Genomic DNA, 24428 nt, shown 5'->3' on the forward strand with positions numbered 1-24428 from the left:
GTATTGGCTCGGTACGACGAGTAATTTCCTGCTCGACCCTATTCGGAGCTCTATGTTAATTTTTTAACTGAGCAATAGCGGCTTGCTGAGCCTGAAACATCTCGAATATCACTTGGAGACTGACTCCTTCGTCTCCTCTGCCCTGCGTTCCTTGGTTACTAGATCGGCCTTCTCTACGTATGCTCCCATCGAGACCTGCGCCTAGGTCCGCATTTAGAGCAACGTGCGAACTGACATTGACTGGGTTGGCAACCGGTGCTCCCCCGAAATTAGCTTGTGGCACCTCGACTCCTGGAGCAATCACATTTTCGTTTTCACCATGGAATCTGAGGTCGTTGTCACCGCGTGTGGATGCGTTTTGTGAGTTTGACGTATTTTAACCTAAAAACAAAGATACTTGACAAGAACAAGCGTAAAATAGTGCGTTTTACCAGAATCAGTACTGAACAATCACTATTATCTTTGACCCCACGGTGGGCGCCAAATTATTTACCCTAAAAATTGAGTAACAATTAAACTTATATTGTGGTTTTAAGGATATGTGATTTAAACCAGCACTAATTGATAAACAACGAATTAAATAGAAAAATTGGACAATAAAATAAATCAAACCAGTCTGCAAACAATGCCTCGACCTCGATTCGAGATAGTCTCGAGGTTTAGTTAATAAGAACAACAGAGGATGGAACAAGCAGTGATGAACAGTAAGTAAGACAAAGAAAGCAACGTATATGTATATTCTTATCAGTGAATCATGATCTCTACAAATGATTGGAACTCCTTTTTATATAGTAGAGGAAACCTAATTATGGTATGTCTCTAATTACAGAAGAAAATCGTATAAACAACTAGTTAACCGCTTCTGATTTGGTCCGTTCCGAGATTCACGTCATGATCTTTGACCAATCACACATATTCGTCCCGAGATTCACACCGTGATCTTCGACCGGTTACTGATATCTTGCCATTCCGTTATTATGCTCCCCTCGAAGTCGGTCATACTTGATCTCGATTGTTGCTGGCCTCGATCTCAACGTACACTTCGATCTCTAGGCTCAATGTCTCATCTTCGAGCTCGGGTCTGATTTATTACGAGGCTACCTCCGATGCAACTCCCTTATCTCGATCAAACAACAAAATCGAATATGCCCGATTTTGACCGTATACAGTTGGACTTTGTGATCGTTAACGGGAACAAATGAAGAGGAGCGCAATACCCTTCGCACTTGATTGCCTAATTAAAGTCAAAACGTTCATTTTCTTTTGAATGGGTCACCAATTGAACTATCGGTTTGGTTTCAAATCAGCCGTCTGGTTTTAAATTCAACCAACGAGGCCAACTTTAAAATTATACGATCTGGTTTCAAATCAGCCGTTCATTTAACACTGCTATAACCACTGCACGAATTCGTCAACTGGCCACAAATCTCACCAAATCTCAAACAAAAGATTGAATTTATTAAATAAATACTAGAATTTAAAAATAGTTGAGAATTTCACTGCAAACATTTTTAATCATGATCCTTATCTTCATTCTTCAGTGTTATGCCAGCCACTAATAAAAGCACGTTTAACAATAAGAAAAAAATGATTCATAGTCAATAGGTCATCAGACTATTAATAGTAATGATCTTCTTACTTGTTAACTAGGGTAGGGGTTGGGAATGTCTAAGCAGGATTGGACGGTTGAGAATCAAACATGCGTGGTTCGATTTTGCAAGGGGTAATAGTACTTTTGGTCCCTTTTAATTTTAGTCCATGTGATATCCGACGAAACATATTTAACCTCCAATTAATCGAAACATACACTTTTGATCCTTTTACTGTGAATATCACAGTTTAAACATATTTATTAATTGTTCTTACCATTTAATTACTCATGTATTATGTTAAGCTTGTATTTTTACTCCATAATTTAATAGGAGTATAATTTTATAAATAGTTCAAAAATAACATAATTCTTACATAAAGGGACCAAAAATATTTATTGAACTAGATATTATAATATTAGTGAATTCTCTTTTTGTCTCTCGTTATCGAGAGAAAGAATCGTTATCTATCCATATATATATATATATATATATATATATATATATATATATATATATATATGTATCAACAAATGTGGTTCCAAGGATCGATCAACTGCTCCTCACAACATCTAAAGGAAGAGAGAGGGATGATGTCCGCGCCTGGGCTGGGCATCTATCAGCGCGCCAATTATTCCTTTTGGAAAAGAAAGAAAGAAAGAAAGGATGATCGTTGGTTGAATGTGCTTCGTCAAATATCACAAAGACAAAAAATATAATTTATTAACAATTGAGGGACCAAAAGTGTTATTATTGCATTTTGCAAAAATAGGAGGTGTCTATTGTTAGATTTATTGATGAAGAGTGGCTGCCAAACTTGTAGATATATAGTTAAACATCCTTTAATAGCATCATAAATTCTTTTTGTCTATGGAAATTATGAACAATAAATTGCCAGCAATATTCAATTTCTTCACATCTATAGTGTGTATAGTAATAAAATAATTTGAGCATAATTGAATTGTAATGTGATTCTAACATATACTCATCCGATCATTTTAACTTATCCACTATTAACTTTGCACACCTTTAAGAAATAATAAATAAATAATATAATTTACCATGATACCCATATTAATTGATGTATATGTTTAGTGGATTTGGAAATTGATTTGGAATGAGTAATTAATGCTAAGGGCAAAACAAGAAAAATAAATTATTTTTCTCTTGATTTGCGAAAGTGGACAAGTAAAATTGAAAATATATTTTTAGAATAGTAGACAAGTAAAATTGAAACGGATAGAGTACTTTATTAAGTAGCTTCGTGCATATTTGGTTGGTTTTATTGGAGTAGAAAATAAATCAGGCGCCATTAACTTCTGGTTTATGTGATTCTAACCATATATCTTTCAAGTTTAAGTACCCATTATATTTCTGTCATTTGGAGCATAAACCTAAGTTAGCTCTTCTGAACGCTTTGACCATTTTGAGTTGCACATATATCCCAAATTAACCCATCAGTAAACTCATTAAAGTATAAATAAAAGAAAAAACTTTAATTAATTAGTTCGATACGGTGACTAAACAAAAATGAAAATAACTTTGAGCTAGGATTGAATTATGACCAATTGTTTGGCTCAATTGATCCCTATATCTTAACCCGGACAAATATCAGAAACTAATTCGTTTACTGATTTCATACATTTTAATCCGCTCAAATCTAGCTCATATGAGACTTATCAACAGTTTATTTTGTCAAATTAAATATATGTTTGTATATGTTTTACACGTTAGTATATAATAACTCAAACTCTATAGAACCTATAGGAAGAAAGGAAAGAAAAACTCAAACTCTACCCTCTCGCATTTTTCTACCCATAAAAAATATTGTATGCGCAAACAGTAGATTACCATCCACACCTAAATACACAAGACTTAAGAAACCTGACATAAAAGGAACATCCTTTAAATCCTTATGACTCAACTCCTAGAAACTACCCACGTGTCCTGTACCCCTTACCCTAACTAGCTCCCAACCCCTACCCCAGTAAAACCAGACGTGTAGATAAAAGATTAGGAGATTTAGGTCATCTCACTCCTACTCTTAAATTCTTCCCATCCTCCACAATTCAATTTTTTAGGTCATAATTTATTAATGAATAAGTTTAACATATCATCCTCTTAAACCCTAACCGCCAACTGCCAAGAATATAGTATGTATTGAGGGGTCATTTGGTTCGTATACTAATCATACAAGTTATATTATTTATGCAGAGATTAATAATAAATAAATTGTTATATAGCGATTGATAAAAAAATTGTTATATGTATATGAATTATTAAGTTTAAAAGAAAACTTTTGCAATAAAATAGTGTAATTTCCCTATTATAAATACGAAGTATATATTTGTATTTCACGTTTTATTCTGTATAAAATAATACTACATAAATTTTCATATAACTTATAAAAAAAAAGGACAGCACGGTATATAAAACATCACGTGTTTACACAGAGTTTGGGGAAGGATCACACCCCAATATTTACGCAAGATCTGGAGAAGGATCGATCCCACCCCAAATGGTGTGATGTAGACAGTCTACCCTAATACAAAGATTAGTGACTAATTCCACGACTGTGACCTATTAGTCACACAAAAATAACTTTATCGTTGCTCCAAGTTTCCCTGGTATAACTTATAATGTTAAGTCTCATATAAATAATATATTATATTATTGTAAAACCAACTAAACATTAATGGGAATAGTCAATCAAATACTATATTATCTTATGCGATTTTATACTAGGGTTAATTAGTCCAAACATCAACCAAACGACCCTTAATGTACCATATTTAAGATCATAATCTATATATTATTTTCTTGGGAGAGTAGATTCACTGGTTTAAATGGGAGACTTATTTTCTTGTTACATACACAAATTAAACTCCTTCATCTACTTCCCTCCTAAAAACTCTCAAAATACCATTGGTTAGTTGCCAACTCCACCGCCGTTGTTTCCGCTGCTCTCTTCTATTGCTTCACTAGTAGCCTTGAGATACCCATTAAACTCACATCTTAGTTATATCCATCAAATAAAATTACCATAAATTAGAGATTTTTATTTATATATAGAGATATATATAACAAAACAAATGTCAAGAATTGTAAATGCATCACCAGTTAGAGATAGCGTACCCTTTTATGATCGGAGACAAATTGTAGAAATGTCATCGCCGACGTTTAGTCAGTTGTTGAAGAACGTCGGCGATGTCACCGGCGACGACGAAAGTCCACTTCACCAAGCTCTTACCATGGACCCGCATCACTCTAATATTCCCTTTGTACTCGCATTCAACAATCTCACATACAGCGTGAAAGTCCGCCGGAAGGTCAGTTTTCCGGCGATTTCACGTAGCCGGAGTCTCCACATCGCCGCCGAGGAAATCCCGTCCACGAGAACAAAGGTGCTTTTGAATGATATCTGTGGAGAGGCGCGTGACGGAGAGCTACTCGCGGTTTTCGGCGCGTCTGGTTCGGGAAAATCGACGCTCATTGATGCGTTAGCGAATCGTATTGCGAAAGATAGCTTGAAAGGGACAGTAACACTGAACGGCGAGCCGCTGCATTCGAAATTACTCAAAGTCATATCGGCTTACGTAATGCAAGACGATCTCCTTTACCCAATGCTTACAGTAGAAGAAACGTTAATGTTCGCAGCTGAGTTTAGGCTTCCAAGGAGTCTATCTAAATCGAAGAAAAAATCCAGAGTTCAAGCTTTAATCGATCAATTAGGGCTCCGAAACGCCGCGAAAACTATAATCGGCGATGAAGGTCACCGTGGTGTCTCCGGCGGTGAACGGCGGCGCGTTTCAATCGGAATTGACATAATCCACGACCCGATTATCCTCTTTCTCGACGAGCCAACTTCGGGTCTCGATTCCACCAGTGCTTTTATGGTGATTAAAGTACTTCAGCGAATCGCGCAGAGTGGCAGTATTGTAATTATGTCAATACATCAGCCGAGTTACAGAATTCTCGGTTTACTTGACCGGTTGATTTTCCTATCACGTGGACAAACTGTTTACAGTGGTTCGCCAATGAATTTGCCACAATATTTTGCTGATTTTGGGAATCCGATACCTGAAAATGAGAACCCTACAGAGTTCGCGCTTGATTTAATTCGCGAACTCGAAGGCTCAGGTGGGACAAAAAGTTTAGTTGATTTCAACAAAACATGGCAACATACTAAAAGGATCAATAGTACAAATCAAGCTAGAAATAGAAATCGCTTATCGTTAAAGGAAGCGATAAGCGCTAGTATTTCTAGAGGGAAATTGGTTCCTGGTTCAACACATGTTGCTACTAGTCCTACTTCTATGGTTCCCACTTTTGCAAATCCAATATGGACTGAAATTGCTGTACTTTCAAAGCGATCGTTCAGTAACTCGTGGCGTATGCCGGAGATTTTTGCTGTCCGATTTGGTGCAGTTATGGTTACGGGTTTTATACTGGCTACTATGTTTTGGCGACTTGACAGTTCACCTAAAGGTGTAAAAGAACGGCTTGCATTCTTCGCGTTCGCGATGTCAACAACTTACTATACATGTGCGGACGCATTGCCCGTTTTTATTCAAGAAAGGTACATATTCATGAGGGAAACGGCTTATAATGCTTATAGAAGATCGTCTTATTGTCTTTCTCATGCTTTGACTTCGATACCAGCGTTAATTTTCCTTGCTTTGTCATTCGCGGCCGTGACATTCTGGGCTGTTGGCTTAGACGGTGGATTTTCTAGCTTTTTGTTCTATTTTGGTGTCATTTTGGCTTCGTTTTGGGCAGGGAATTCATTCGTTACGTTTCTTTCTGGTGTCGTACCTCATGTTATGCTCGGATACACGATCGTGGTAGCCATTCTTGCTTACTTCCTACTCTTTAGTGGATTTTTCATGAATCGTGATAGAATCCCGTCTTACTGGGTCTGGTTCCATTACATTTCACTAGTGAAATACCCGTATGAAGCTGTGTTACAGAACGAATTTGAAGATCCCACGAAATGCTTCGTTCGTGGGATTCAAATGTTCGATAACAGTCCACTTGGGGCTGTTCCGAATTCGTTGAAGGAGAAGTTGCTGAGTAGTATTAGCAGTACATTAAATATGAGGATTACAAGTTCAACATGTGTGACTACTGGATCAGATATACTGGTGCAGCAAGGGGTTACACAATTGAGCAAGTGGAATTGCCTTTGGGTGACTATTGCATGGGGGCTTTTGTTTAGGATTTTGTTTTATTTCTGCTTGTTGCTTGGAAGTAAGAACAAGAGAAGGTAAAATAGCTTGGTATAGTAATAATGGTACTTTTGAATACTTTTTTTTTTTATAATGGTCATTGAAAAAGTTATATCAAAGTTGGGTTTTAGTTGTAAAGCAGTTGTAATTTGAAATTTAATAACATGAATATATATATTTTCATGGCTTATGAATGGGCTTTTATCTGTTTTTTTAATATTATAAGTACAATTTTTATAGTATTTAGGATAAATTGGCTTACAATAGTTGATAAATTTTCACAAGAGCTCGTCATGTATCTTGAAAAAAATGGGAACATAACACTGTATTACCTCTTAGAGAATAATAACCTGAATATATATATATATATATTCTAATCTACTTTTAAATCATGTTTGGCTACTAGTTATACACTATATCACCTGACGGTTCTAAGGTTAGATTGTTAAGCCTAAACAGTTTAACAGTCCAGACAGTAAATCCTGATTATGACAACATAACCGGTGGTCCTTAGATTCATATTAGCCAGGTGGACGTTGATAGAGTCATGAGAAGGACTATGATTTAGGGTTTGCTTGACAGGACTGTGGCTTGACAGGGCTGGTGTCGTCGTAAAATCTTCCCTGTAGTTCTGTTGTAGCGATCCTGCAGTTCCGTTGTAGCGATCCTGCGTAGAATATATATAAATTTTATATATTGCGCAGCTATTAGATATAAATAATTTCGATCGCGGATTAAAAGCGATCTGCCCTTGAAAAATAAGATAACATTTACATTAATGGTGTAAAAAGTTTATACTATCGATGCATATAACTTAATATTCTGATCAATTTATATCGGTATGATGAAAGTGATTATTATTTGCTTAGAACTTTTGTGGCCTGTAGGTTGAGCATTTAGTCTTGGCAGTTCATCCCTTTGATGAAGTCATGAATTGTTGGTAGTTTGGTACTGATCAGTCCCGAAGGAACGACCCGGTTGGGTTTGCAGGGTGTTGTCCACACGGGCGACGCAGGTTCGATCTCCCTCGATGCCCTTTGGGTCTGAGCCTGTCGCACGGGCTTGCCTAGTGCGGTTTATATCCCCTGTGTGGTTTGCAGGCTATTACACAGTGGGGGGTTTACCCAGTGCGCACAGAGTAGGGCAGAGGCTGTGACAGAGGCTATAGCGACTGCGGGTTCTCCTGGGGTTCCAAAAAAATAAATAATAATGAACATAATTTAATAATTCCTCTGTCATATGCATGACGGTTTTCGGTTATGGAGTGAATTGATATATTGATTCTTTTTATTTTTTTAAAAAGAGAAAAAGATATTTAGAAATAAATTAGAAGTATTATTTATCACAAACTTTTGTAATTGGAAGACCCCAGATATCTTATTTCACTAGCCAAATCAGCTTGATAGAAGCTTATAGCGTTAAAGTAGAAATAGAATTTATTTTTAAACATTAACAAAGAAGATTTTAACAAGAAATAATATATAGTTCCTTCCTAGATATCTTATGTCACTCGCAATCTGTTTGAAAGACAAGTTGCAATTCTCCTCTTATTAAAAGGTGAAACAATTAGCAACTCCATGTACAAAGTATTTCGCGTTCATTAAAGGTTCGAAAAAGAGCGATATCTCATGGAGTAAATAACTATATATCCTGACGCAAAGGTCAATTATTTCGCGAGCCGTGATCTATAGATAACATGAAGATAATATTTAGGTTGTTTTAAGTCTCACTTTCTCCTCTTATTAAAAGGTGATAACATATATTCTAAAATGTTAGTCAAAATGAAAGATAAGTGCCAAATATTTTAGACCAGATGAATTAAAGAGCTGGAATTTGGTAGTAGTTCCACTCGCACTTTACCCCATAGCTGCCTAAGTTTAATGCTCTTTAATGGGTATTTACTAATCATATTGATAGTAAAGTCAAATGCATTTAAAAGTTAGAAAGCTCGAAATATGTAAAATTACATCACGAGGCTTTTTATATATTATTAATTCTACCATGCGAGTTTTTTACGCTCTATCCCTTGTTTAACTAAAACTATTATTTTCTGACATTCATCATTACGTCTTCTAAACATGCAATTGATAGTGAATTAGTTATAGTGACTAATGTTCCCCATGCTTGAGACATTGTAGTATAGTGCAATCTTCCTTTAAAACGATAGATCTACCAAAATCAATTTAGAAGTCTAGATAACTTGGCGCACCTAAATGTGTGGTCTAGTTGTCAATGAAGTGAGTTGAGAATTATTAGGTTTCGATACAAATATTAGGTAATTTTTTTCTATCTGCTCTAGTCTCAGACAAAGTTACTCAGCTCAGTACATGTACCGGTGAAAGATAACATGTATTCCATAAACGTATCACATTTTATAACTGTGTCATCCGGGCTAATCATGATTCATTTGTTTCAATTGTATGCACAAGTACGATACTAAATAACAAGTTGCTTGGATATGTGATTTTATTTTAGTTTGTATCTAAATGTTTAGACTATTAAATAAACCGAACACCTCAATTAAATAGTTGATATAATGCTTGGTAGAAATTGTTTTTTCATAACATTTATATCACTGAATTATGTGATTTCTTCATCTAAAAAACTCAAAATTTATATTATTAGAGCTAAAAAGAGGAATATTTTTATTTATTTTGATATCATGATATGCAATATGCCTCCTAACGTGCAAACCTAATTCTTTTTCTTAGGCTAAACACGTGTAAATATCTTCGCTATTGGAAATTAGAAATCAATGAGACTCTAATTCAGGACATTTAATACCATTTAGAATTGAGTGATATTTCTTTAAAAAACTTAATTAAACAGATGGATATGGAATATTTAATTATCCTTATATATCTTTGTTTGTAACACATATTCCCTATACAGTAAAGTAAATTAGACCATGTGCTGCAGACTACATTACATATCCTGCTATCACGTAAGCAAACGAGGCTTCACAACAAAGTAAGAAACTATTCTTCCCTTGCATAGAAAATGAAGTACTAATTATTGGAAAAGGGGTCAGACCAATCAATTTATAGTTACAACATATGCATGTTTTAAACTTACACTCTTTGTCAATATTACTCCACACTTCTCCAATTAACCAAATTCCATACTTTTCCACATGCACGGTTGGCCAGCACATGCATGTTGTTGAAATGCTAGTATTTGCCATAGTGTAATATTACCAAGATTCTTCAGTTCGCAATGACGAATATAGGATTTAAACTCTATGAGTTTAATATTTAAGATTTTTAATATTGAATCTATTATGTTTTTAAAGTTATGGGTTCAAATCCCCTATGTATTGCAATTTTAATGAATTTTTACATTAAATTTATACTCTGCGTCAAAAGTATGTTCGTGTTCCATTTTACCTAGAACGTGTATACTGTATAGTAAAATACTTATCCCTTAGAAAGTGGGATTGTCCAATTTTATTGATATTTTGACTTTTTTTTTTGGTCCACAATATTTGATTTATCATATGTCAAAAAAGAAATTAACTTTTTTTTTCCCAAAGTTGCCCTTGGAGTAAAGAGCCTAGAAATATTTGTTATATTTTCAATGAATAAATGAAGGTTAATAAGGTCAATTTCATTGTTACTTAATGCTAAAAGATGGATTTACTAATATGTGGGAAAATAATCAAAAACTCAATTAAAGTGGATAGGAGGGAGTAATCAGATTTACAGCTAATTTTTTTTATCTAAATCCAATTCTTTAAATGATGGGACTGTGTAGCGATTAGAGCTATTTTTAGGGTGGCATACAATGGTATTAAGAAATTTAAAGATGGATAAAAAAATCTTAATTGGTTACCAGGTATAAGATAAATAATAAACTTTATTTGATTATTTGCAACACTTCCTATGATAAAATTTACGCTAACTTTTGGAACTCGTCAGTAAGGAGTACTACTATAACAAGTAACTTTTTATCATTTCTAACTGTATGGCTAATGGAAACAGGCCGGCCATAAGATAATCGAATTTAAATATAATGGGTTCAATAGTTGGGCAGAAATTTGAGTGATGCGTCACGCACGATGGCCTTGCGATCCGTGGAGTTATCATGAATCATCACATTAATGGGCTGAGCCTGCGTCAATCTTTTATCTAATAAATGCGACCCTTCCGGAAGTTAGATTTTATTGCACGTATTAGCTCTAGAATTACGTTTGACTAGTAAGACCCGGGATAACGTAAGTCACAATTTTATTGTATCAAAGTTAATTTGTCACTCTACCAAAAGAAGAAAAGTAACCAGAAAGATAGAAAAGCAAAGGAATAAAAAACTAATTAGAGATTAATTACTAAGTTACCTAATACACCTTACGTACTCTTTTGTAAGTAGAAGTGTATACGAGTAAAATTATTATTTTTGCTAACATCACCTCCATAATTTATTTACTAGTAATTTATAACCTTGTTCAAGCAAGGTGACGAGGTTCAGTTAGTATTTACAAGGGATCTACGAGTCAACTTAGTTAAGATAGGCCATCCACCGAAGCCATAGAAACAGTCACTAATGCTTATATTAAATGAGGTTGTCTATGTTACATTATATTCCTTGGAGGCGGAGGCGTAGCCAGGATTTCAAGTTTATGAGTTCGGCATTCTAATTATTTTAAGATATTGGGTTCTAAATTAATAATTTACATATATTAATGAATTTATAAGACATATACAGGGTTCAGACTAAAGCTACTGGGTGCGGTCGAACCCGCTGATCCCGGCACTCTAGCTCCGCCCCTGTTTCGAACCCACTGATCCCGGCACTCTAGCTCCGCCCCTGTTTGAGGTGCGACCCTTCCTGAGACCTAGCATGAATACGAGATACTTTGTGCATCAGATTGCCTTTACTTCCCACGAAACGTTAGACGTTAATCTGGTAGAGCACTAGCCTTTCTTATTTGCATATGAAAAATAATGACTTTTGAATTCCAACTACAGGCTCGGGACACTTGATCAAATGCATGCAAAGAACGTCTTTTGGTTCACTATAGTCAAAGATATCTGTGTGATGTTTCCACTATACATGTGCCAAAAATATATGCACAAATCTTGCTGATCAATTAAATGCAGAGACGAGATAAAGAAAAACGAAAATATTAGCACAAGAAGAAATAGAAAAGGCCGATTTTTTTTTTCCCATTTGGGTACACCATCTTTTCAGATACTGCAAATGATCAGTTGGTTAGCCAACCAAATATGAGAATTTCCAGGGTTGTGTTAACTGATTTACACTGATTATGAAGTGTAATCCATAACTGAATGAATTGAGAGCAAAAAAAAGGTAGAGAACAGAGAGAACAATCTGATTTCTTCTCTGCTTAGCAATGTCTGTTACTACTAACAAAATGAATATATGCATAAACTTATACTAATATCTATTGACTCCTAATGAGATGATAGCTGTAAATGAGAAAAATGACATAATTATCCTTGTAGCTAACTAATGATCAGGGAACTGTAGTACAATTAACTAACTCCTTTAATTTACACCCTCCCTCAAGCTACACTACTAGAAATACGCTAAAAACCGATCAAAGTTGGTCGGTTATGGCCAATTACCGACCAAAACGCGACCATTAGGGTATGGACGGTGTTTTGATGGTCGGTAGTTTAAAACGACTATCTGACAATTTTAATTACTTACCGACCAACTTTGGTCGGAAATATATTTTATTAATTTAATTTTACCGACCAAAGTTGGTCGGTTTAACTAAATTATATTTTTTATTAATTATTAAAATTAAAAAAACCGACCAACTTTGGTCGGTAATTAAAAAAAAAAATATTTTTAAATAATTTAAATTAAATATTACCGACCAACTATGGTCGGTAACCTCAATAGTAGGGGTGGGCATAAAATCCGAAAAATCGAATTCTGAATCGGACCGAATCAATTCGGTATTTTGGTTTCGATTTTTTCGGTATTTCGGTATAATTCAGTATTATATTTTCGGTATTTCAGTATAACGGTATGGTCCTCAGTATTAGGATCTTGAAAATTCGGTATACCGAAATACCGAATTTTTAAAGAATTTTATATTGGACCTATACTGCCCATCCCAACCCAATATGTTGTATCTCTAATTCTCTACATTGCCCTAGTGCCCAGCCCAACCCAATAAGGCCCAACTCTTACCCTCTTTAGTCTTTCACTAGTTTCACTTCACTATAGGAAATTAGAAAGGGAGAAACAGAAATCTAACCTAAGAGAATAGAGATCGGCTGTGACGGTGAGAGAGAACTCAGAGAAGTGAGAACCTCGGCGCGATAGAGACAAGTCAGACGACGTCACGGCGACTTCACGACGCCGACGACTCTCAAGTGTGACTGCTGGTTTCCTCATTTTTTACCTTCATTCTTCAATCTTCAACTTTTCAATAGGTTCATAACTTTTCATTCTTCAATCTTCAGTTTTTTTTATAATAATAGATGTACTGTTGGAGAAGGAATGTTATTTTAAATTTTGGGGTATGAATTTTGATGTAGCTGTAGTATTGAATTTTGGGGTATAATTTAAGACTAAGTTAATTCTGCTGCTACTGTTGCATTGTTAGAGTCTCTGTTTTTTGTTTAATTTTACTGCACTGTGTTAAACTTGAATTGCGATTATTTGTGAGTTAGGCCGAATTGGCAGATTTGAATTGTGGTTATTTGTGAGTTAGGCAGAATTGACAGCTTTGAATTGTGCACGGTTGACAGCTTTGAATTGTGCAATGTGCACTTTGAATTGGCAGCTTTGAGCCTTTGAAGTTTGAATTGTGCACTGTGAAGATGTTGCACTCGTTAATCATTGTGCACAGTGCATTGTTGCACAAAATTGTGCACTCGTTAATCGTTATTGCATTTGCTTTGAAGTTTGAATTGTGCACTGTTGCACTTGCACACTTTCACTTGTTAGTGTTGCCTTGAATTGTGCACTGTTGCTTACTGCTTAGTATTGAATTTAGCGATTATTGTCATTCGTTAGTGTTGCTTATTTAGCGATTATTAAATCGAAACCGTACCGAAACCATACCGAACCAAAATAAGAAATACCGAACCGTACTGAAATACTTTGGTACAATATTTGGTATACACAATTGATAAAGTGAATACCGAAATACCGAACCGAAATACCGAATGCCCACCCCTACTCAATAGTACAGGCAAAATACCGACCAAAGTTGGTCGGTAATGTTGAATTCTGGGAATTTAATATTCATTAACCGATCAACTTTGGTCGGTATTTTGGAATAATTTTTTTTTATTTTACTAAAAACCGACCAACTTTGGTCGATTTTTCTGAGTTTAAATTTTGGCATAAAATGCCTGTTTTGGCAGCTACACCACCTGCCAGCATACCAATACATCTAATAACAACTGAATTATAACAATAACAATAACAACAACAACACAACAACCAAAACATTCAATAAATACTTTAAAACTAACAAATTAAAGTTCAATTGAACATAAAAATCCAAAACCAAGTTAAAACTAATTACAACTAGTTCAAAACTGGTTTTATTTGTCTAGTTTAAAGTATATAAAAGTCAAGGGATATTTTCTACAACATCATCATCACCGTCTGATGAACTTTCATTTACAAGACGGTATAGAGAACGGTCTTGTGGAGGACGAGAAGAACGATCATAGGGAGGACGGGAGGAACGATCACGAGCAGGACGGGAGGAACGATCAAGTGGAGGTCGACCCTCTGGAGATGACTCACGAGACCGGGGAAACGGAAAAGCTCCACTAGATAGGAGAGTTCTGATCAGAGCTTGCATGCCAAGGAATTGAGTATCTCTAAGCCTTTCTCTTTCCTTAGCCGCTTCTAGCTCGAATGTGAGCTTTTTCACTGTCTCCTGCATAGCGGAGAGGCTCTCCCTATTAAGTTACTTGACTTGCGAGGAAGTCTCTATTCCTTTCATTCCACACTTATACCAATTAAATTTTTTTAGTAGGAAGCCCGTATACCTTCCCCATTTTGGACCGCCAACAGACTCCAGCTATATTCTTTCAGCATCCTCGTCCGAAGGTTGGGTTGGCTCACCCGATTCACCAGCTGGATGACTACGGACGAATTCCTCCACATTACTTTTGTAGCGACCTTATATTATTTTAAATTAAATTAGTATTTCAAAATTTTTATAAAAGTAAATTATAATGCTTAAAGAAAATTGAAAGCTTACATATGCAGTCGAGGCCCGGTCCTCGACCCACCTATCTTGATCCCACTCTTTCTTCTTCTTCACAATATGCGTCTCCTTGAATAGCTCATCATGGCTCATTGGACGCCCGTACTTCTTTTCCTGAAAATAAATTAATTTAGTTAATAAACAGAATAGATATACTTAGAAAAGTAAAATAATTTAAGCAATTACGTACCAATCTTCTTTTTATTGTCCCTAGGTTGATCGCACCTCCAGTGTGCAAGGAGCCTCCCTTCTCGGATGCACGAGATTTTTTTTCTTTTTCGCTCCTCTCTAAGAACTCTGCGGTAAGCCATTGCCTTTGCAAATCATTCCACAAATTCTCAAGTAACCAGCCAGACCTCTTGTTCTTCTTTCTAGAATCTGAGAAAGCATCCGCCAATCTCTTGCGAGCTTTATGATGAAAATTTGCAGCCACTTCCGCGCTATAGCGGTCTTCCCATACACACTTGATCTGTATTTCAAAAGTTAAATATTAGATGGAAACATCATAAATATAAATTATTAAAATGTTTAAAAGAACATTTATACCTTAAATTGATTGAAAATTTGCTCCTTCAGCGAGAATGGGCAATCAGTCCAAGTCGCATAAGGGCCATCATAAAGCTTTCTGATGGCATTGGTGATTATCTTCGTAGTCTTATTACCCAGCCTAAACTTGTAATTTAACAATAAAAATACATTAATATCTTAGTAAAAATGTTACAAATCAATAGACGCAAAAATAACAAATAACACTTACCCATCACCCTCAGGGACTATGATGATCCTGCCATATCGATCATAATGCACTACCTCGTCATCATTATCCTAAAAGTTCAATTCATACTCTAAAAGTTCAATTCACAAGAACAAATCCTAAAACCTAAAAGTTCAATTTATATCCTACGAGTTTAAACATAAACTAAAAGTTCAATTTATATCCTAAAAGTTCAATCCATATCCTAAAAGTTCAATTCACAAGAACAAATCCTAAAAATTAAAAGTTCAATTTATATCCTACGAGTTTAAACATAAACTAAAAGTTCAATTTATATCCTAAAAGTTCAATTCATATCCAAAAGGTCCAATTCATATCCTAAAAGTTCAATTCATATCCTAAAAGTTCAATTCACAAGAACAAATCCTAAAAACTAAAATTTCAATTCATATCCTACGAGTTTAAACATAAACTAACTAAACTAAAGAAATTCAACCCATACCCTAAAAGTTCGATTCACAAGAACAAATCGTAAACCCTAGATTCTAACTAAACTATTCAAGACAATACAAAGTTAATAATTCAATTCTAACTAAACTATTCAAGATAATACAAACTCAAAATTGAAACACTCATCAATTAAAACTAATTCATAACTAATTGACTAATTAACAAAACTAATTAGTTAATAAAACTAATTAACAAAACTAATTAAAACAAGACCTAAACCCTAGTCCTCAATAAAATACAATGTTCAAATAATTGAAACACTAATCAATTGAAACTAATTCATAACTAATTAACAAAACCTAGAAATAACAAATAAATGGGTTGTAATTCAAACCTAGAATTTTTAGGAGGTGGAGAGGAGAGGGGCGGCAGTGGCAGCGGCGACGGCGACTGCTGGGCGGTGGCAACGCGGTGTGGAAAATGAGATTTGTGTGAGGGAAATAGAGAAGCAGAGGGGAAGGTATTGAGTGAGGAGTTAGGGGAAATTTGGGGAAGAAAGGTAAGAGAAATGGGGAAAACCCGTTATTTCAATTCTAATTTCAGAATTACCGACCAAAGTTGGTCGGTAATTTTGGTCAGTACATTAAGTGTTGACCGTTTGACCAAAAACCGACCAACTTTGGTCGGTTTTTAAAAAAAAAACTAAATTCTTTTTTTTGTGTTTTTTTTTCTGAAAATATTATAAACTATAAAAAAAAAATTATAAACTATAAGTCTTTATTTTATTTAACTATACAATTATTATAAATAATTATAAACTATAAGCATAATCTTTATAAATAATTATATTAACTATTTACTTTTAATAAATTATAATAGCATCTATCTAGGTAAATTTTCTAAGTTATAATTAAGTATATGAGTAATTTCTCTCTCACACATACATACACTATATTGTAATTGATGCTAATAACTTCTTTTTTTCATTCGTGCATCACTAATAATGCATGACATAGATTAATCGATATATAGGTCGAGACGTTTTGATGAATCATCGATTAATATTCATTGATGCATCTAAGTAAGTTATAAGTCGATGAATCAATTTACAAATAGATATATTTGATGATAAAGTATATATACTAATTAGGATCTTCATATGTCTATCCCTAAAAGAACCTGACCCTGTGGTCCTAGCGCTTCGTGTTCTTATATATACGAGTATACTTATATATATATATATATATATATATATATATATATACACACACACACACACACACACACACACACATACACACTCTTCACTGTAATACTTTAACTATATATATAGCTTGTTATAGTGTATGTTAGTGTGTATATATATAGCTTGTTAAAGTTTGACCATGTTTGACCTATTAATTTAACTCGTTTACTTAATACTAATAACTTCTTTCGTTTATTTAATTTGTGATCCATATATATAGGTCGAGACGTTTTGTTTTTACTATTAGTCAATATAGGTCAAACGTTTTGTTTTTAATATTCATCGATGCATCTAAGTAAGTTATAAGTCGATGAATCAATTTACAAATAGATATATTTGATGATAAATTATATATACTAATTAGGATCTTTACAAGTCTATCCCTAAAAGAACCCGACCCTGTGATCCTAGCGCTTCGTGTTCTTATATATATACGGCTATACCAATATATATATATATATATATATATATATATATATATATATATATATATATACACACACACACACACACACACTTCATTATAATACTTTAAATATATATATAGCTTGTTATAGTATATGTTAGTGTGTGTGTGTGTGTGTGTATATATATATAACACACGCTTCGTTGTACTACTTTAACTACATATATAGCATGTTATATATAGTATATATTAGTGTATTCATTATTTGTATTACAAAAGTGTTAACGGATTATATTTATATTATTTAGATAGTAAATATAAAAGTAATTCAAAAGTTTGACCAACGTTGACGTAATAACCGACCAACTTTGGTCGGTTATTTTCCAAAAAATAAAAATTACCGACTAAAGTTGGTCGGTAAATGCTTCCCCTGCATTAACCGACCAATGTTGGTCGGTAATTTTAAATATAAATTCTTAAATTTTATAAAATATTTTAAATAATAAAATAATTATTAAAATTTAAAAAATTGGGTCCAGATTACCGACCAACGTTGGTCGGTAATCCAAAATTTTCTTTGACTAAGCAATTCTGACCAGCCGGATCAACTTGTTGACCAATTTATCGACCAACGTTGGTCGGTATTTATTTTTAAAAAAATGTAAAATAATTATTTTCCAGTTTCCCTACAAGCTGGACGGTTTTTGGTCACTTTTTTTGACCGACCAACGTTGGTCGGAAATATTTGGTCGGTTTTTAGCGAATTTCTAGTAGTGCTAGGAGAGATGAAGATGTTCTTCATCCCTAGCTTGGACATCAGATAACTATGCTGAACCACAGTGACCCTTTGGTGAGAAGGTCGGCTAATTGTTCAGAAGAGGCAAAGTGAAGAAGATGAACCAACCCAAATTGCACTTTCACCTGAATAAAATGGCAATCGATGTCGATGTGTTTGGTACGTTTATGGAACACATAATTTGTAGCTATCTGAATAGAAGATTTGTTGTCACAATGCATAGAAACAGGCAGTTGAATCTCCACATCCAACTCCTTCGACAAACCTACAACCCAGACGACCTCTGCCACAGTCAAAGCTAGACTTCGATACTCAGCCTCAGCGGAGCTCCATGAGACAATGGCATGTTTCTTTGACTTCCAAGAGATGAGGGAATTACCAAACATCAGAAGGTAACCAGTAACTGAACGCCTAGTGTTGGGACACGAGGCCTAATCAGCATCACAGTAAGTAGTAAGCTTAGAAGAAGTCTTAGAATGCATGAGAATGCCAAGACCAAGGGTACCCTTAATGTACCTCACAAGCCTGAGAGCAGCAGCCATGTGTGAACATTTGGGAGAGTGCATGAACTGACTCAGACATTGCACAGTAAAAGCAATATCTGGTCGAGTGATTGTCAAATATAAGAGTCGACCAACCATCCTCTGATAGGCAATAGGATTAGCAAAAGCAGAATCAGCAGAGGAACCAACATACATATCAAACTCTGTGGTGGTGGTGAGCTTTTGGTTAAGTTCCATAGGAGCACCAACTGGCTTGGCACTAGCCAGCCCCATGTCAGAGACAAGCTCAAGTGCATACTTTCTTTGATGCATCAAAATCTCTTCTTTATTGCGTGCAAACTCTATGCCAAGGAAGTACTTCAATTCACCAAGATCCTTGATCTTAAAAGCCTTTTGCAAACAATCCTTAGTCTCCTGAATCAAGGAAACATCATCTCCCGTGATCAAAATATCATCAACATAGGTTAAGACCACCACCAGCTTGCCACGTGACCTCTTGGTGAACAAAGAATAGTCAAAAGGACTTTGCGTAAAACCAGAAGAGATCAAGGCTGAAGTAAGTTTAAGGTTCCATTGCCTAGAAGCCTGCTTGAGACCATATAAGGACTTAAGCAGTTTGCACACATGTTGAGAACCGGCACCACTCCTGAATCCTTGTGGAAGACACATGTACACTTCTTCAGTCAGATCTCCCTACAAAAAATCATTATAGACATCCATTTGATGGATCTCCCAATTCCTCATGGCAGCCAAAGAAATAACAGCTCTAACAGTGACCATTTTGACCACATGAGAGAAAGTCTCCTGATAATTAAGTCCTTCTTATTGACTATACCCCTTGGCAACCAACCTAGCTTTGAATCTCTCCACCTCACCAGTGGCCTTATATTTGATTTTGAAAACCCATTTGCAACCAATGGCTCGCTTGCCAGGTGGCAAAGGGACAACCAATCAAGTCTTATTATCTTCCAAAGCTTGGATTTCAGCTTGCATAGCCTCCACCCACCTTGGATCCTTGCCTGCATCAGAATAATTCCTAGGCTCAACCTCACCAGAAAACTTTATCAGAAAACATTGATACTTAGCAGACAAATGACTGTAAGATAAGAAATCTAAAAGAGGAAGGAACAAGAGTGTGCTCCAGGTTTCCTGTCAGTCCTGACATAATCTTTAAGCCCAATTGGAGGCTTAAGAGTTCTAGCAGGTCGATGTAGAACATTAACAATGGGAAAAGACTGATCAATATGCAGCAATTGAGCAATAAGATTATCAGCAGGAACAGACTCAACCTCCTGGGGATCCCCATGATCAACCATGTGTGCTGGTGATGATCCATCAGCAGCATGTTGGACATGAGCAGGTGAAAACATAGGAGCATTGGAGTGACTATCTACTGCAACAAGAAACTCATCTGCTTCATGATCAGATGGCAAACTATTCACACCAGGAATGATTGAGGTTGAATTCTCATTAGCCAGCAAAAAAGGAAAATCCCTTCATGAAACACCACATCTCTGCTAATGAAATAAACATTATTTTCTAAATCATAAAGCTTGTAGCCTTTCTGATATACTCCATAGCCTAGAAGGACAGACTTAATGGCCCTTGGGCCAAATTTATCTTGTCTTGGTAGGACAGTGGCAAAGCATAAACAACCAATCACCCGCATGTGTGCCAAGGAAGGAGATCTACCATACAACATCTCAAAAGGAGATTTGTATCCTAGAACTGTTGAAGGCATTCTATTCACAATGTATATAGCAGCTTCTACACAACACCCCCAAAACTTGACTGTAAGACCACCCTGGAACTTAATAGCTCTAGAAGTCTCTAATAGGTGCCTATGTTCCCTTTCCACAACCCCATTCTATTGGGGTATGTAAGGACAGGAACTCTGATGTAAGATTCCATACAGTTTGAACAAGTCACCACAACTACTATTAAAAAATTCAGACCCATTGTCAGATCTGAAAAATTTAATCTTTTTACTAAATTGATTAAGAATCACATAAATAAAAGTCTTGAGCAATTCAGAAACATCATATTTGACTCTGAATAAGAAGGTCCATGTCCATCTTGAATAGTCATCAACCAAAGTAAGAAAGTATCTCATTCCATTATAAGTAGTAGCTTTATAAGGTCCCCACACATTCATGTGTACCTGTCAGGACCCAAAATTTTTCACCGACGGGACCGTGATGGCGCCTAACATTTCACTTGCTAGGCAAGCTAACGTTAAAAATTTATTAAACCAATTCCTTATTTCCATTCAGTAAATAACAATAATTAACTAAGATGAAATATAATAAGTGCGGAATATCATAAAACTGTATTAATTATTACCACCCGGATCTGGAGTCACAATTCACGAGTCTGAAAGAAATACAACTGTCTGAATGAAAGAAAATAGTAGGACGTAAAAGATAGACGGAGACTTCAAGGTCTGTGAACGCCGACAGATCTACCTTGAGTCTCCGGACAGCGGACCGGTAGCAAATCTTGATCAACCTGAGCCGGTATCAAAATCTGCAAAGAAAGTGCAGAGTGCAGCATCAGTACAACCGACCCCATGTACTGGTAAGTGTCGAGCCTAACCTCGGCGAAGTAGTGACGAGGAAAAGACTCCCACATATAACCTGAACAGTATAATCATGCTAGTGGAACTAATAGTAAGTAAAGCAATAACGCATAAATAATGGGAAAGGGACATACAGTGGGGAAATACAACATAAAGAGTGAGAATAATGAAAAGATAAAATTAAACAGAAAATCCTTAAACGAATTGAGCAATTAAAACAGCAAAGAAAAATTGCACGGCATCACCCTTCGTGTTTTTACTCTCAACCTCACCAAATAAATAAATAGAACGGGACGGCATCACCCTTCGTGTATTAAACCTCTCATAATATACACGGCATCACCCTCCGTGCTTTATACTCTTCCTCACAATATAAATAAAGCATGCACGGCATCACCCTTCGTGCTTTACACTCTTCCTCACAATATAAATAAAGCATGCACGGCATCACCCTTCGTGCTTTACACTCCTCCTCACCAATCACAGAATCGATAACAACGGATAAATAAGAGTATCACAAAGGAACCGATATTTTGCCCATAATCAATAGCACAATGTAATCTCAACCTTGAATCAATATTCGAAAGTTACCAAATCTCAGTGAAACAAGATATGAGTCACCCAACATTTCAAATAACCCGCTAAGCATGGATAGTAGAATTTAAGGCTACAAAATAGACAAGAATAGAATTTCACTCGCATGTTATGACTCGACAACGATGCATAGATGCTCGTCACCTCACCTATACATCGTATTTAACAACCAACCATGTAGCAAATGAACACATAGTACCTATTCCCTCAAGTCAAAGTTAGACACGGCACTTACCTCGCTCCGAAGGCCACTTAATTCTCAATCACAGCTTTTCCTTTGGAATTCACCTCTAAACCACTCGTATCTATTCAAAAATGACTAAATAATTTTAAATATTGCTAAAGGAATCAATTATATTTCATAAATTAAATTTCCAAAATTTTCCTCCAAAAAGTCGAAAAAATCGACCTCGGGCCCGCTTGGTCAAAATCCGAGGTTCGGACCAAAATCCTTTTACCCATTCACCTCCGAGCCCGAATATATAATTAGTTTTGGAATCCGACCTCAAATCGAGGTCTAAATCCTCAAATTTCCGAAATCCCTAGTTTCTACCCTAACCCCTAATTCTACCATGAAAACTCTAGATTTTAGGTTGAATTCTAGTAAAATAAAATAAAAGATTGAAAGAAATGAGTTAAGGAACACTTACCTATGATTTGGGGAAGAAAATATCTTGAAAAAATCGCCCTAGGCCTCCTATCCTTTCGAAAACGAGAAGAAAAATGGGTGGAGTCCGAATTAAATGAACTCACTGCCCAGCGACCTTCGCACCTGCGGTGCTTCGGTCGCACCTGCGCATCCGCACGTGCGGACATGATGTGTGCTTCTGCGGAAAAGGACTGGGCCAACTAGGGCCGCACCTGCGGACAGGGTTCCGCTTCTGCGGTCCCGCTCCTGCGGAGAAAGGTCCGCATCTGCGAAAAAATGAAGTCCAGGCGTGGGTCGCACCTGCGGGGCTATCGCTCGCACCTGCGACCAAAGGCTCGCAGGTGTGGGTACACCAGATTTGGTGCACCAACAACCTTGTTGAGGTTTGAACTCAACTCGCGCATCGCCCGAATGGCACCCGAGCCCTCGGGGCTCCAAACCAAATATGCACGCAAGTCTAAAAATATCATACGAACTTGCTTGTACGATCAAATCGCTAAAATAATACCTAGAACTACGAATTTAGCACCAAATCAAATGAAATTCTCAAGAACACTTTAAAATTCCTATCTTCTCAACTGGACGTCCGAATCACGTCAAATCAAATCCGTTTCTCACCAAATTTCATAGACAGATCTTAAATATCATAATGAACCTGTACCGAGCTCCGGAACCAAAATACGGACCCGATACTAACAATGCCAAATTTCAATCAATTCTTAAAAACAAATAATTTCCAAACTTTTAATTTTTATAAAAAATTCATAACTCGAGCTAGGGACCTCCGAATTCGATTCCGGGCTTACGCCCAGGTCCCATAATTCGATACGGACCTACCGAGACTGTCAAAGTACGGATCCGGACCCGTTTACCAAAATTATTGATCGAAATCAACTAAAATTAACTTTTAAGGCAAAATTTCTTATTTTCATTAGTTTTCAACATAAAGGCTTTCCGAAAACCTGCCCGGACTGCGCACACAAATCTTGGAGGGCAAAAATGAGATTTTTAAGGCTTAAGAGCGCAGATTCGAGTTCTAAAACATAAGATGACCTTTTGGGTCATCACATTCTCCACCTCTAAAATAACCGTTCGTCCTCGAACGGACATAGAAAAGTACCTGGGCTGGTGAAAAGGTGGGGATATCTACTCCGGATATCAGACTCGGACTCCCAAGTAGCTCCCTCAATAGGCTGACCTCTCCACTGCACTCGAACTGAAGGGTAACTCTTTGATCTCAATTGGCGAACTTGCCAGACTAGAATTGCCACTGGCTCCTCCTCGTAAGTCAAATCCTTGTCCAATTGGACAAAGCTGAAATCTAACACATGAGACGGATCGCCGTGATACTTTCGAAGCATGGACACATGGAAAACCGGATGAACAACTGCTAAACTAGGTGGCAACGCAAGCCTGTAAGCCACCTCTCCCACTCTCTCCAGAATCTCAAAAGGTCAGATATACCTAG

General features: G+C 36.1%; 2 protein-coding genes across 2 annotated transcripts; one reads left to right on the forward strand and one right to left on the reverse strand.

The window, feature by feature from the left end:
• The first annotated feature begins 4388 nt into the window (after nt 1–4388).
• On the forward strand, nt 4389–7007 carry LOC104093323 (ABC transporter G family member 6-like). The gene has a single exon (XM_009599052.3). The coding sequence runs from the start codon at nt 4682–4684 to the stop codon at nt 6857–6859; it is 2178 nt and encodes a 725-aa protein (XP_009597347.1). The 5' UTR covers nt 4389–4681; the 3' UTR covers nt 6860–7007.
• Nucleotides 7008–20090: 13083 nt separating this feature from the next.
• Nucleotides 20091–20880, reverse strand: LOC138909278 (uncharacterized). The gene is made up of 3 exons (XM_070200462.1): nt 20735–20880; nt 20303–20633; nt 20091–20198 (listed from the first exon to the last, which is right to left on the reverse strand). The coding sequence occupies exons 1-3, from the start codon at nt 20878–20880 to the stop codon at nt 20091–20093; spliced, it is 585 nt and encodes a 194-aa protein (XP_070056563.1).
• Between the last annotated feature and the right edge of the window lie 3548 nt (nt 20881–24428).

Source organism: Nicotiana tomentosiformis, chromosome 4 (assembly GCF_000390325.3).
Source record: "Nicotiana tomentosiformis chromosome 4, ASM39032v3, whole genome shotgun sequence".
Taxonomy (NCBI): Eukaryota; Viridiplantae; Streptophyta; class Magnoliopsida; order Solanales; family Solanaceae; genus Nicotiana; species Nicotiana tomentosiformis.

Coding starts and splice junctions, on each gene's coding strand:
- LOC104093323 (XM_009599052.3), top strand. CDS start 4,682: ATGTCAAGAATTGTAAATGCATCACCAGTTAGAGATAGCGTACCCTTT.
- LOC138909278 (XM_070200462.1), bottom strand. CDS start 20,880: ATGCCTTCAACAGTTCTAGGATACAAATCTCCTTTTGAGATGTTGTAT. Junction 20,634..20,734: donor TTTGGCCCAAGGGCCATTAA/GTCTGTCCTTCT, acceptor TGTTTCATGAAG/GGATTTTCCTTTTTTGCTGG. Junction 20,199..20,302: donor CAATTGGGCTTAAAGATTAT/GTCAGGACTGAC, acceptor TTTCTGATAAAG/TTTTCTGGTGAGGTTGAGCC.